General features: G+C 33.7%; 6 protein-coding genes across 6 annotated transcripts; 3 read left to right on the top strand and 3 right to left on the bottom strand.

The window, feature by feature from the left end:
* Window positions 1-459: 459 nt before the first annotated feature.
* On the bottom strand, window positions 460-1,851 carry FDP41_007887 (uncharacterized protein; the record flags this gene model as incomplete). Its single annotated transcript, XM_044711680.1, has 1 exon — window positions 460-1,851. The coding sequence occupies one exon, from the start codon at window positions 1,849-1,851 to the stop codon at window positions 460-462; it is 1,392 nt and encodes a 463-aa protein (XP_044568685.1).
* Window positions 1,852-2,298: 447 nt separating this feature from the next.
* FDP41_007886 (uncharacterized protein) lies at window positions 2,299-3,039 on the top strand (the record flags this gene model as incomplete). Its single annotated transcript, XM_044711679.1, has 1 exon — window positions 2,299-3,039. One exon carries the CDS (start codon window positions 2,299-2,301, stop codon window positions 3,037-3,039), a length of 741 nt encoding a protein of 246 aa, XP_044568684.1.
* A 687-nt stretch (window positions 3,040-3,726) lies between these two features.
* Window positions 3,727-4,746, top strand: FDP41_007885 (uncharacterized protein; the record flags this gene model as incomplete). The annotated part of the gene is made up of 1 exon (XM_044711678.1): window positions 3,727-4,746. The coding sequence occupies one exon, from the start codon at window positions 3,727-3,729 to the stop codon at window positions 4,744-4,746; it is 1,020 nt and encodes a 339-aa protein (XP_044568683.1).
* Window positions 4,747-6,326: 1,580 nt separating this feature from the next.
* Window positions 6,327-6,827, bottom strand: FDP41_007884 (uncharacterized protein; the record flags this gene model as incomplete). The annotated part of the gene is made up of 1 exon (XM_044711677.1): window positions 6,327-6,827. One exon carries the CDS (start codon window positions 6,825-6,827, stop codon window positions 6,327-6,329), a length of 501 nt encoding a protein of 166 aa, XP_044568682.1.
* A 240-nt stretch (window positions 6,828-7,067) lies between these two features.
* Window positions 7,068-8,678, bottom strand: FDP41_007883 (uncharacterized protein; the record flags this gene model as incomplete). Its single annotated transcript, XM_044711676.1, has 1 exon — window positions 7,068-8,678. One exon carries the CDS (start codon window positions 8,676-8,678, stop codon window positions 7,068-7,070), a length of 1,611 nt encoding a protein of 536 aa, XP_044568681.1.
* A 342-nt stretch (window positions 8,679-9,020) lies between these two features.
* Window positions 9,021-14,905, top strand: FDP41_007882 (uncharacterized protein; the record flags this gene model as incomplete). Its single annotated transcript, XM_044711675.1, has 2 exons — window positions 9,021-10,926; window positions 11,085-14,905. 2 exons carry the CDS (start codon window positions 9,021-9,023, stop codon window positions 14,903-14,905), a joined length of 5,727 nt encoding a protein of 1,908 aa, XP_044568680.1.
* Between the last annotated feature and the right edge of the window lie 35 nt (window positions 14,906-14,940).

Below are 14,940 nucleotides of genomic sequence, written 5' to 3'. Positions count from 1 at the left end.
TCAAAGAGGTAGTAGGATGATTCAAGACCTTTTGTTTGGAGGTTGTACGTCGTAGTCGTCGTATAATACGTTCAAATTTCGAGAAGAACCCAACAGTACAAGTATATATACACGTCGACCTTCTGAGTGCATATACTCACTTTTTTTTGTGTTGGAGTGTTTTGGCGCTTCTTTTGAGTGTCTCTCTCTACTGCGCTTGAAAAGAGAGAGAAGCGCCAATTCTGGTCCGTGTCGACACGCGATCTATGAGACAACACAACAACAATCTCAGGTGTTGCGTAGACGTGTGTGTGTGTGATTCCGTTGTGTGATTCCGTTCAGTTTACACCAATCCATCATCATTGACCCTCATGTGACTCACATCCATCTCTTTCAATAATCATCTATTCATCATCCTCCTTATTTCAATGCATCCTTCTCATCTGAATAAGATTTGATCATTCACCTGAATATAAGATATCATAAGGATTGATCATGTCTCTTCCTCCTAATATTAGATTCATCTCCCATCATAGTTTGTACAACAACACTTTTCAAATCAATATATTTTCCACTCTTCAATTGTAAATCTTGTTGTTGTCTCTTCATCTCTTCATAACTATATAATATATTATTTAGAGTGTGAGTGAGTTGAAGACAATCTTCAAAAGTTTTGTATGACCTTTCAGGTAAATATTCATCAATCATTTGTCTTACAATTTCAATATTGTTGTTGTTGTTGTTATCATTCTCAGTGGTGGTCAGAGTAGTGGTGCTATCATCATGAGGAGTACTATTCTTCTTCTTCTCATGAATATCATCATCATCATCATTGAGATATTCAATGGGTGATACATCGATAAAATCCATGGGTGAATTTTCTAATAATTCCATTAACATTTCAAATAGATCAGTTTCATGACTCATTCGATTTAATACAAATAAATTCAATGCAAGTGAATGATTACAATCAAATCCAAACCAATAAATGGATTTGAAATGTTTTTTAAATTGAGAAATATCTTGTGAATTCATTTCCATATATTGAATGGTAGAATTGGTGGTCATGTCATTGACACAATTACTCGTATCATGATTCATAGGAATGGTGGAGATTGTATTCATAGTAGTATTTATAGTAGTATTTATAGTAGTATTCATAGTAGTAGTAGTCGTCGTAGTACTATCATCGCCAATAGTAATAGTAGTATTACTATTCATCTTCTTATTCACAACAGTCATTTCATCATCATCATAGGAAATATTTAATTTTGAAAATATGGTTTGTGAATATCCATGATATTCAATTGGTTTTTCAAAATGATTCATTTCATGAATAAATCCATCTTGACATAAATCATTGACATTCATTCCAATGAGTGGAGAAATAATAGTATTCATCATTGTGGATGATGAGTTTAAAGAATGTAATGAATCTATTGCTGTAAAGTGTTCATTATGATTGTTGTTGTTATTATTATTGATGGTTGTAATGTTATTGCTACTGTCTGTCATCATAGTAGTATTGCTAGGATATGGTATTCCAATAAATCCTTTCCAACATTTGAATATTTCATCTCGATGCAATAAGAAATATCTCATCGATGGAGAGGGTGTTAAAATAGTCAAAGGATGTTGTTGTTGTTCATTGTCGTCATCATGATGATCCTTCTCACCATCACCACCACCACTACTACTACCACTACTACCACTACTACTATTATTGTTGTTACCACTACTACCACTACTACTATTATTGCTCGATAACAATTCATTGACATTGGTTGTAATTTTGAACAGATAATTGGTGAAAGGATAAAGAAGAGCATCTTTTCGGATGCGTTCTAATTGCGAGGGTGTGGGAGTGTTCATTTTTTTGTAACAGTTTCCGTTCGTTGGGTTTTTGTACGCAACTCGAACCACAATCCGAGCGAATCTCTTGGTTTATTGGCATTTGGAGGTAATTTAATTAACCAGGGTCTCGACGGCTTGGGTCGGGTTGCTCCAGCGATTATTTTTGAACCTTCTATGGGTCAATCCAAAATCCGATCTAATTAAATTTCCTCATTGTAGGGCTACAGTAGATCATTCCTCCATGTTGATCAGCACCTAGGTCAGTGGCAGGTCTCGAATGTCCCAATTCACTGTCTGTCTGTGGATTCCATTCAACAAATTTATTAAAAATATCACAACAACGACTCGCTTAAGGAGTTCCGAACCGCAAGCACTTCTCTTGTTGGTTGGTGGTCATCCTCTTGGATTGTAACTACTCCGACTACTACTACTCTCAGTGAACTCACTCAACACAGGCCTATCATCATGTCTTTTTCTACTATCAACAATCTACACAATTACAACCATGATCTCTCAGACTCTTCTACCAGTCTAGACGTTCATCGTCGGCATTATAAATACTATGATGATGGATTATACGAAGAAGAACAACCATGTATCATACCTAATTGCAATGGAATTAATCCAAATATTAAAATAGATATTTCTCAATCAATGATCATTCATTCTCTTCAAAACATTAAATTGAGTGATCAGTCATCATCGTCTTCACATTCCGATCGGATGAATCCACTCGCGAATAATTTTGATCATGGCGACCATATTGTACCTCCAACTCCTATTCATCCTCAACAACAACAACAACAACCTCATCCCACAACAACAACCATGACTCTCTCCAGTAGTAGCAATAGAAGTAATAATTTGATGGTTTTGAATACGACAAATAGATGGTCGTCCAATAACCAACAAATGCTCCAACCACAAGAACCAATCATGACCTCTTGCTCAAAACAATCATTCCATTCCTCGTCTTCATCAGTAACAACAACACCATCTCACCAACGTGACACACCAATCAGTTCCTCCATTCCGGTAACACCACCATCATCACTTGGATTACTCGAGAATAATACCGATAATAATATTGACGAAATGTGTGAAGAGGATGAAAACTTTGAATATAACGACGAGTTGAATTTTCTGATTTCTAATTTTGATCTATCAGAAGAAGAAAAGAATAAATTCATGCCCTATATTTATTGATACAAGTCATCAAAATCAGCGATGTTGATTCCCTGAACTCGAACACGATTAGAACGTTATTGGTTTTTATCTGCACGCGCGTCTCAGTCACCTCCTGTTGCGAAGGAATGGAAAAGGAATCTTCGAACTGGTGAGTGCGTGCTCTTCGACGTCGTATCGCTCTTCTTGTTTTCGAAAACACATTATTCGCAAAAAATATTCTTACTCGCTATTGTTGAGGGTAAGTGGATTCAAAAGTAGCATTTTGTGATGATGATTCTGAATCTGTCCGAACCAAATAATGATCAAACCACACCACCACCATCACCACCATCACCACCATCACCACCAATACTATTACCAATACTATTACCAACAATATTACCAACAATATTATAATCATACCACAACTCTGCTAACGTATTTTGATGGCTCCTCGTGGGTATATATTGTACAACAACAACAAATCCATGATGATGATGGACGTTTTTTGATCATTACCGTTATCTATTCCACACATACTTTGATCATGTTTTTCCATACATTCATCTCTTTCATCATGACTCGTTCATCAATTGTCATGACTTGTTCCTATCTGTAATCTGTTGGGAACTACAACTCATTCACTCACTTGATTCACATCTAAAATTCATTGATTCCCAATCATAGAGTTATTGAACCCTTCTGTTTCATCACCAAAAACACAAAATGAAAAAACTCTGGGTCATTGGAACTCAAACTATTAAAACAAAATTAGGAAAGGCTGAACAGACTGAAGATGATGAATTTATAATGCTCCATAACAAATTCAAATCATCTGAAAAGGCTTCTGAAAACTTTGTAAAACATACCAACCAATTGATTGAGAATTTCCATGCCTTTTCTACTACCTTGGCCTTTCTCGCTGAAGATTTTCGTGATGTGAATACTCAAAATTCACCAAAAATAGAACAAGCAGGTGCTGTTTTAGAAAAGGTCGCCAAATCTGTCGAAACGAACTGTGTTTTACCTTTTCAGAGCAATGTCACTGCCAACGTAGCAACACCCGCCAACGAATACTATGTCCTTTTTGAGCCTGCAAAGAAACTATTTAAGGAGAGAAAAGAAATTACTTTACAGTATGATTATTATAGACAACAAGTTGAAAAGTTGAGTGAAAAACAATCCAAGAATCCTCTTGAATTGCCAAAGGCTAAAGAGAAGATGAATACTTTTAAAGAAAAGTGGGATGAAATCAATTTACAATGTAAACAACACATTCTTGATATTCTTGAAAAGGAACAAGGTGTATTTGAACCAGCCATTCAACAATTATGTGCAAATTTATTAGAATGGAATTCAAAATTGGCAACTTGCATGGCTGAATTGAAGAATCATTCAAGTACTTTGATTGTCTCTCCAGTCACGACGACATCTTCCAGTGGTGGTATTAGTAGTGGTTCTCATGCTCACACTCAATCGGTGAGTAGTGGCGGTGGTAGTGACAAGACCAGCAATAGTCGATCTCAATCGGTGATGGGTGGTGGTGCTATTCCTCCTGCCTTTGATTGTGAATGGTTCTATGTGGATTCCAATGTTGAGACTCAAGGACCAGTGTCATTCAAAACCATGCAACAAAAGTTCAAGAGTGGTGAAATTAAGCCAGATACCCATGTGTATGGAGGAGACTTGACTGACTGGGTTCAAATTAGAACTGTGGCTGGATTGGAGCAAGCTTTGAAGCAATAAATGAATCAATCATATCTCATAGGTCCCAAACATGCTATGATCATTGGATGAATTCTAGGAGTATGACTTTTCATCTGAATCCACCAAAGACCAATTAGGTCATCAATTTACCATTCTAAATTTGAGAATTGTCACTTCTTAATGATGTTTGTTTGCATTAGTTAAATTTTTTTCTTTTGCTGGACCAACCTGGTTGAATGTGACCCCAACGCAGAAGTCAATTGTTGCTCTTAACAACCGGTTCATGCATCCAATTCTCTTCTAAAACAGTGATAAAAGTTTTTTGATTTACTATTCAGAATTTTTATGTTTAATGATGCTTTCGTCGCTTTACAGGTCAATTGAACTAACATTATTGAATAGGATATCATTACAGGCTTTGTTTTTTATTTCTTTTTCAACAAATAATCTTGTTGTTCGACACAATCTCATCACTTTAGAGATGTAGTGGTAGTTTGAAGAGGAGACATGACTAACTCATAAATTTTAACTAATTATTGTTGAGTGACATAGAAAGATAGAGCATATACCTAATAGACTTTATCAAGGTAAATTCTAAATAAAATTACATAAGAAATGATACATTATTATATTTATTTTTTGATATTTGTACCAAGGGAAATTATTTAAACTTCGAGCATAATTCAAAATTCGATAATGCCCATTAGATATATTATTTTTGTTAAAGTAACTACCATTTAACGTTAATCTATCTTATTGGTAACATTTGGTTTAAAGATTATATCATGTACTAATGATGTAACTGCACTGTATATTTCCAAAATATATTTGTTTATTCTATAGATTAGTCTGAAGTTGTAAATATAGTTTGTTCAATGTAAATCTCTTGTGATGATAGTATTAGTAGAATCAATATAATGTTTCGAGGGTATGATTTCTAATTATGCGTATTTAGAATCTTGATTAATAAGCCTAATCGATGATGTTTATCGAACATAATGTTTGATTAAAATCGTTAGTCTCAAAAATCTGTAATTAAGGGATGGAAGAACATGAAAGTCTTGTGTCAAAGATTCAAGGATGAAATTGTTGATCAAAAAATTGTTCAAGCAAAAGTTTAAAATTAAAGGTGAATAATGTAGAGAATGTTGTCTAGTTCCAGAAGAAGAAACTCTCTTGTCAAACGAAATATTATATCTCTCTCTGTCTTGTGCACTAAACCATTTCGTGTCTGAGCTCTTCTTTTCCCGTGCTTCATTTCAGTCTTTGAGAATGGTATGAATTTGATTTCCGTTTGTAGTTTGAATTAAACAAGACCATGCAAAACAATCCTCGCTCAACATACTCCAGTGCAAGTTCTTTCAAGCCCTCCAATCCTCACTGTGAAGAGCGCTCACGTCAACATTTGAAATGGTCGCTAAACCAAATGAGGAAATCATTTCTCTTTGATGAAAGACTTAAATTTTTTGAATTCATTTTTATTCTTTGTTTAGATCCAATTTTGTTCCATTTGCATGCATGAATATTCAGACCATGAAACATGTGGTTAATACGGGCAATTCCAGTAAAAAAAGCTAGGGTGAATTTTATAGTCATTTCATCATGAAAACGTAGAGCGATTACTTCTTTTTCTTCTTTGTTCCGGCCATGGCCTCTGCTTCTTCCTTCTTGTCTTGTAATGCCAAAGGATTTTCTTCATCTTCAGTGTCATAATAATCCTTTCCAATTGTTTGATAATAGGTTTTAATTTTCTTCTTTTTTAATTGAATAGCCTCCATGATGGCTGCCGTAGACACATAACTAACATCTGTAAAGTCTAATTTTCTTCCGTCTTCAAATTCAATCAAAAGAGATGGAGGTTTAGCATCTTTGTTATTATCATAAACATTGATTGTAATAGCACAATCGGGATTTGTATTCTTCACTTTCGGAGCCCAACATCTATCATAAAAGTCTTTAGCACCCTTGTTTACTTCTCGAAGCATGAGTGGACAATATTCAAAGTGTACTTTTTTAATCATACGAAGAGAGAATTTCTTTCGAAGTAAATGAGGCTGGCCAGTGAGCGAAGTGATTGACTTGAGAGCGAGAGCAGTAGCCCTTTGTGATGATGAAGACATTTTTTTACGATGAAAAACGACGAGGAAACCACCAACCACATCATCATGGAAAAGGAGCTTACTTGGCTTTGGGCACACACACACATTATAATGAGAGAGACTCTTGCTCGGCCGAAAGACTAAGGAACTGGCACTGCTGATAATCGTAATATTAATATTATATATATATTCAGACTGTATCTTGTATATATTGGTGGTGGTGATGCCCATGAACATGTTGAATATATACATTTTGTGAGTTTACAAATCTCCACTCGTTGTTTTGAATTGAGTCAATCGAAGTGTCCCATCATAAAAAGTGCATGTCGCCAAATAAAAAGAATCTTCTTCTGAAATGCAGTTGGTGGTGGTGGTGGTGGTGAAATCCTTTGAGTGAGGTGGTGTCTGCTGATCCATGATACTACTGCTGCAATTACTGTCCTTGTGAGAATCATCGAGTGATAATGATGGAACACACCAATCAATTCCATACGAAAGTAAATCTTCTCCTGGGATGTAATGAGCAACAATACTATTGTTTGAAACGTCCAACACATGAAAACCATTATACATGGTGGCTGTAGCAATGAAATTGTGTTTGAAAGTCGCATCATTACTACTACTAGTATTGAAGGAAAAAGGATTCTTGAGAGGATTGTGAGTAAGAGGAATGGGTTTAATATTCCACACTCCACCACCCAATTCAAACGTATGAATGGGTTGAAATCGACCACTAATACTACTACTACCACTAATACTACCACTACTACCACTATTCGAATTTGAGAACATTCGACAATCCCAAACTTTCAAAGTGTCATCATAAGAACCTGTGTAAAATTCATATTCTTTAAAAGGAGAATGTTGAATGCAACAAATACCAGAGGAATGCATATTCGATGACTTGAATATACACTTTCTATTATGAATATCATATAATTTGAATATAGAATCATCTCCACCACTGTACATGAGTTGAGAATTGAAAGAATGAAAGGCACTGGCCCAACATTCACATTCATGTGCATTGGAAAAGGTGTGAATAAGATTCAGAGAGGATGAGGAATAGGATTGAATTTGAATACTACTACTACTACTATGATGATGATGACTGTTGAAATAAGATAATTGCAAGATATGAACTCGTCCACTAGAATCTCCACAAGTCAACAACAACAACAATGGAGACGATGATGAAGGAATTGGAAGTGTTTGAGAGAATGATGATTGATCACCACTATCACCATCATCATCACCATCACTACTACTACCACCACCACTACCCCGATGATGAAGAGTATTAATACAGTGTCCTGGAATATTACTCCAATCCACACTTGTAATCATCATGTGGCCACATCCTTCCTGAAATTGATAGTCACACATAAATTCCAATTCGGAATAATCGATACCCTTAACTCGATAGATGGAGAGTGTTCGATTGGTTTGTCCAACAGCCAACAGTGGATAACAAGAATTATATTTCATATCAAATATACCATATGGTAGAGAAGATATGGTTTGAAGAAGAGAAAGTTGTGGTGGTTGTGTGGTGTTGGTGGTGACTATTTTGAAATGATAAATGGATCCTCGATGTTGTTGTTGTTGTTGTGGTGGTGGTGGTGGTGATGATGAAGATGAGGAGGAGGAGGAGGAGGATGGTTCTTGTTCTGCTGTACTACTCGTTAGTTCACGAGTTATTAACTGATAGGTGCAACAGGTAATAATTGAAGGATTGAAAGGACATGTCTCAACACAATCAGCACTTTCAATGGTTGAGAAGAAATCAAGAGGAAGGATTTGAATGGGTTGTTCATCAACATTCAATGATGATGATGATGATGATGGACAAGAAGAAGAGTCGGCTGGCATTGTTTTTTCAAACATCAAAAAAAATTTTATTGAATTGTGAATCACACTGAGTTCAGTGTCAAATTTAATTATTGAAACTAATCGATCGGTCAATTATTATTATTCATAGTACTTTAAAATTATTATTATTATTATAATAATAATAGTACAACGGTCACACCTTTCTCATTGTGTTGTTTTAAATAAAGATAAGACATCACCAAATTTTATTTGAAACAAATCTCCCGAAGATTCCACATTCATTATTATTGGACCTATTATATATTATATTATATTCGATCACTATTATTGGACCTATTCTATTGTATATTATTATTATTGAACCTGTGTAGATATATCATCATGGCTCACCGACTCTTCAATCAACAACAACAGCATCATAACAACAACAACAACATCATCATCAATAATGGATCATCACTCTCTCCACCTGTAGATATCAATCAAGCAAGGAGACACTCTTTTGAAGGTTCTACTACAAGTTCACCAAATAATAACAACAACAACAACAACAACACTCCAATTTCTTCGACTAGAGTACAGTATACTGCAACAACAACACCAACAACAACATCTGGAATTACTAATACCACCAGCACCAGCACCACCACCACTTCAGTACTATCATCCTCTCTTCCACAACAAAACATGAGTCGTCAACAATGGATGCAATCACCACCACAACAATCACAACAATCACCACCACTGTTATCCTCTTCACCTCATCATCATCAGAACCTTCATCAAAGAACTGCATCAGCATTTCCTGCAACACCTCTTCATCGAGGAATGAGTGAATCTAAAATTGTGAATAGTCCAAGCAGTGCTGCCACCCAGCAGTATCATCCACCTACAACGTCGACATACACTACCAATTCGGCCAATACTACTACTAGTACTAATACCAATACTACTACTAGTACCAATTCTCCAAGAGTGTTCTCTCAACCACTCTCCAACAATTACACATCCACCTCTTCAAGACATCATAGTGTGAGTCATGGTGGTGTCATCACACCTATTGGTGGTGGTGGTGTTAGTGGTGGTTTATTTGGAGGATCTGATCTTTCAGTTCTATCTCATACGAATCATTCCATCAATGATTCTTCAACAGATTCAACGAATAGTGATATGAATTTAATGTTCATGATGATGGATCAATCGATTATTAATCAATCCTCAAGTATTCGAACATCATTGAAATATGATCCAAGTACTAGTAGTACTGGTAATAATAGTAACAATCATGATAAGAATGCACCTAAATCAATGTTAATTCAAAACATTATTCATGATTTAATTGAAGAATTGACAAGTATTATTAAAAAAGATTCACATACGAATAGTAGTAGTAGTAGTAGTAGTAGTGGTCATGGTGGTGGTGGTGGTGGTGGTCATTCTTCCCTGTCACACCACCATCAACACCATCCATACCATCACAATAGTGGACAATATTCATTCGCACATTTAATATCTAGTAGTGGTCATGCAAGTCACATGATGATGGATTCATCCTATTCTGGAGTGAATAGTAATACCATTTTTCAAATGAATCTTACACTAGGTGGTAATAGTAGTGGTACTGGTAGTACTACTACGACAAGTGGTCATGTCATACCTAATCCAACAATGACGACTACTTCAAATTTGAATCCTACACTAAGTGGTGGTATCAATAGTGGTGGTATCAATAGTGGTGGTATCAATAGTGGTGGTGGTGCAGTTGGAGGTAATAGTACTACTACTACTACTACTAACAACATGAGTAACAATTCTTCCTCCAACATTACCACCAACAATGTCATACTTCCTAGTAACATGATGATGATTGGTGGAACAGGTGGATTATTCATGAATACTCAGAGCAACAACAACAACAACATTGGTGGTACCAATAATGGAATGATGATGAGTACTACTACTAGTAATACTACTTTCACAAACTCATCAATTTCTGCTCAAAATAGTTCTAATAGTTCTGGACTATTGATGGGTAATAGTAATTTAAATTCATTCTCAAATTTGAGTGGTATTGGATTAGGATCTGCATCAAGTCTTGCATTATCATCTTCAGCATCATTATTATCATCGACAACAACCAACATGTTGAGTGGTCATTTGAATGTCAATAACAATAACCATTCAACACCATCCATCTATTCAACAACAACAAGTACAACATCAAGTGGTGTATTGAATGAACATCACATTGGTGTCATGCCAATCATGACAACGAATGAGAATAACAGTAAGTACTATTCACCAACTCGATGATGTGAACATTCCTCACTCCAATGAATACATTCCATAATGATGAATACATTCCTCACACACTCACCAATGACATTCCATAATGAATACATTCCATACATTCCAACTCACATTCTTTGAAAATTCTAAATTTAGACAAGTACACCAATATTTATTTCAACAATTCACATTCTTTGAAATTACTCTTCAAATATCACAATGAAAATATCATTTCCAAAGTATTTATTTATAAGGAAATTCTTAAAAGAATGCAAGAAAATGAAGAGAATGTGATCACTCTACTCTATTGTCTCTATTTATTAAAAACAATATTAACAACATTTAAAAGAGATGATCGATTAGTCGATCAATATAAGAGTATTTATTATTATTGTAAAGATGTATTGGTAAAGAAACATAGAAATGCTCATTTACAATCTCAACTATCATTTACAATCAAATACTTGTATAGATATTTGATTAAAATATTACAAAAGAATCAATTGTATATTCTCAACATGTTAAATTATGATAAGAGAATATCAGGATTAACATCAAGAGTATTTGAATATTATTTATATAAGAATCGATTATTGAATAATGAAATTTTGAAACTATATCAACAAGAAGATGTGATGATGAAACAAAAACCAAACATGATGAGTGTGATGGATTTTGTCTATTTTGGATCTCAATTTAGAAAATTTACTAAATTTGAAGATAAACAAGCAGAATTGGATTTGAGTCATCGAGTGTTGAATATTGAGAATATGGATACGATCAAACATCAAATTGCAAGTATTGAATATGAAATTGTTCAGAGGAATTTATTGAGAAGAAGAGGAGGTGGTGGTAATTCTACTACTACTACTACTACTACTAATACTAGTAATAGCAGTAATACTTATAGCAGTAATAGTAACAACAATAATAGTAACAATAGTAACAATGACACAACTATTTCAACGACTTCAAGTGCCATATTGGATGAATTACTTCTTCCAAATATTTCTCAATATATTGAACAATATTATGAATATAAGGATAACAATGATCAATATATTGAATCTATTATTGATAATTATGATCAATTTAATACCATTTTGAATCAAATAGTGAATGGATGTATGAATAATCATTATATTGAAGATGAGAACAAACTCAATGATGCATGTCTATTATTTGTCATGATGATTTCACATGCCATTTATCATTCAAATATGTCATTGAATCAAAGCAATGTAACAACAACAATGAATCAAAATGAACACTCTCCTCATGTCAACATGAAGCATTCACACTCTAACAAACTCACCATGAAACAATTGAATAGTTTCTTTTTAGAAATGATGGATAATCATTCACTTCTATCCATCTATTATGTATTTAAAATTATATTTAATATTTATTATTATAATTTAAGTTTATATGAAATGTATCAAAATATTCCAAGTATTGAAGTTGTGTTGAGTGATTTATTTTCTAAATTTTGTGATATGGCAATGGTATTCTACACAAGTCATTTCAATACTAGTAGTAGTACTCATCATTTCAATAATAATTCTTTTAATAGTACTACTAGTAATAGTACTACTACTACTACTAATAATACTACTACAAATAATACAACTACTACTAATAATACTAATAATCATACTTTTAAAATTCTCTCTGAACATGATCAACAATTATTCGAACAAATCAAATCATCCATCTGTGAAATATTATCCTTCTTTTTATATCATCATTTTATTATTTACAACACCAATTACAATCATTGGCCACTTTTAAATATGCAAAATGTATTGGTTATTGAATTGAATCCACAAATACTCATTGATTGTTTAGATATTCGAGTGGTCTATGATTTGATACTTTATAGTTTGAACAATAGTGGAGGAGGAGGAGGAGGAGAAGGATATACCATTCCAGACATTTCCATGACAACAACTACTACTACTACTACTAGTGGTGGTGGTGGTGCTGCTGCTGCAACAATGAATAGTAGTAGTAGTAGTACAAATATGAATATGAATCACTTTAGCAATGAGACAAGAAGATCCTTCTCAACCTTGACATTACCATCCTCTCTGAGTGAGCACCATGATCTATTAATAGCATTATTATGTTTTCAACTCAATCAACAACCACAATTATTACAAAAATTACCATCCAAAATATATTCAATTATTGAACTCTATAGTACCTATGACTATTTATTGAATATGAATAGCAAATATAATCTATTTTTAATTATTTTTGATTATATCATTCAAAAGGAAATACCAAATATAGATCCATTTCAGAGAGATTTATTATTTTTAATATTTGATAAAAGTAATTTACCAATCTATGGACACTCGTTATTCAAATACATTCCAAATGTGGATAAGAATTTTACCTTTGTTAAATTATTTACTAAATTCTTATATTCTAATTTTGTAATGAAATCAGAGAATACCATGATACCACTTGGAAATAATTTTGATATGGAGAGTATGATGAAATTTATTATAGGATTACAACGATTATCATGTCACTATTTAAATTGTGAATTTAAATCATATATTTCTCAACTATTATCACCACCGAGTAGTGTCATGATGGTATGCACTCCACGTATGGGAATGAGTAATAGTACTACTGTTGGTAATAATAGTAATAGTACTACTTTTGGTAATGCATCATTATTCAATCCTATCTTTGATCTTTTAAAAAATTTAATTTTTGACGTACATGATCAAGACAATCAAAGACAAGGTGAACTCATGTTATTTAATATTATGAAATTTAATGAAGATTATGATTCATGGATTACTAATATTAGTTATTATGGAATGAGTCATACTGTGAATCATAATACAACAATGAATACTACTACTACTACTACTACTTTGAATCTACTCTCCAATCCTAATAATAACCAATCACAACAACCATCACAACAACAACCATCACAACAACAACCATCACAACAACAACCACACTCCTACTATTCAGAATTAAGACAACGAATGAATCAATTACTCAATGAAATGATTCATCATGAATATACTCCCATTCGAATGATGTATTTAAATTTATTAGAAAAGAAGATTCAATTATTGAAATCAAAATGTACCACACATGGTGATTCTGAAAAAGTGAAACTCATGATCAAAACATTGAATGAATCTCTATTGGAATGTATTGTGAATAGAAAAGAAACAGATACAAGAATATTGATGAAAGCATTTCATTTGGTATTTGATTTTATATCTGTGTGTACCTTTCCACATTCATATCATCAAATGATGAACAACAGTTGGAGTGGTAATGGTCAGAGTGGTAGTAGTGGTCATCAAAGTGGTCATCAAAGTGGTCATCATTCCAACGTGCCACCACCTCAACAACAACAACAACAACAACAACAACACTACTCTCCAGGACATGATGCTTCAGTCTATTCCAATGGTGGTGGTGGTCAATGTGGCAATGATACACCATCGACTCATACTCACCCTAATACTACTACTAGTAGTAATAGTCACTCCTCCTCTCCTCCACTCTATCATCAAATCTTTAATATGGATGTTTATGATTTATTCTTGAATGGTCATGTGAGCATTCCATTCTATTTATTGAAAGACATTAGTATTAGTATTTTATATTACTTGTTTGAATCCTTACATTCCACTCAACAATCTCGTCAACTCTCTTCTATTTCTTCCATTCTACTCATTCTCATTATTGAAAAGTGTAACAAATCTCCACATGTATTGGCTAGTATTGGTGGTATTACATTCTTTAAGAATTTACTTCAACAAGAGAGATACAATGCGACCATTCTCTATTACACGAGCAAGTATTTGATGAAACAATTGAGTCAATCCTTTCCAAAAGAGTATTACAAGTATTTATCAAATTTAATTTTGAAAGCACAAACCGAGAATTTACCAAACCTGTTGCAAAATCCATACAATCCATTCTTTATTTAAATGTTGTTTATTGTAATGAATATATTGATAAAAGA

This window comes from Naegleria fowleri, assembly GCF_008403515.1.
Source record: "Naegleria fowleri strain ATCC 30894 chromosome Unknown tig4, whole genome shotgun sequence".
Classification (NCBI taxonomy): Eukaryota; Heterolobosea; class Eutetramitea; order Acrasida; family Naegleriidae; genus Naegleria; species Naegleria fowleri.
This window is presented reverse-complemented; position numbering and strand designations above follow the sequence as displayed.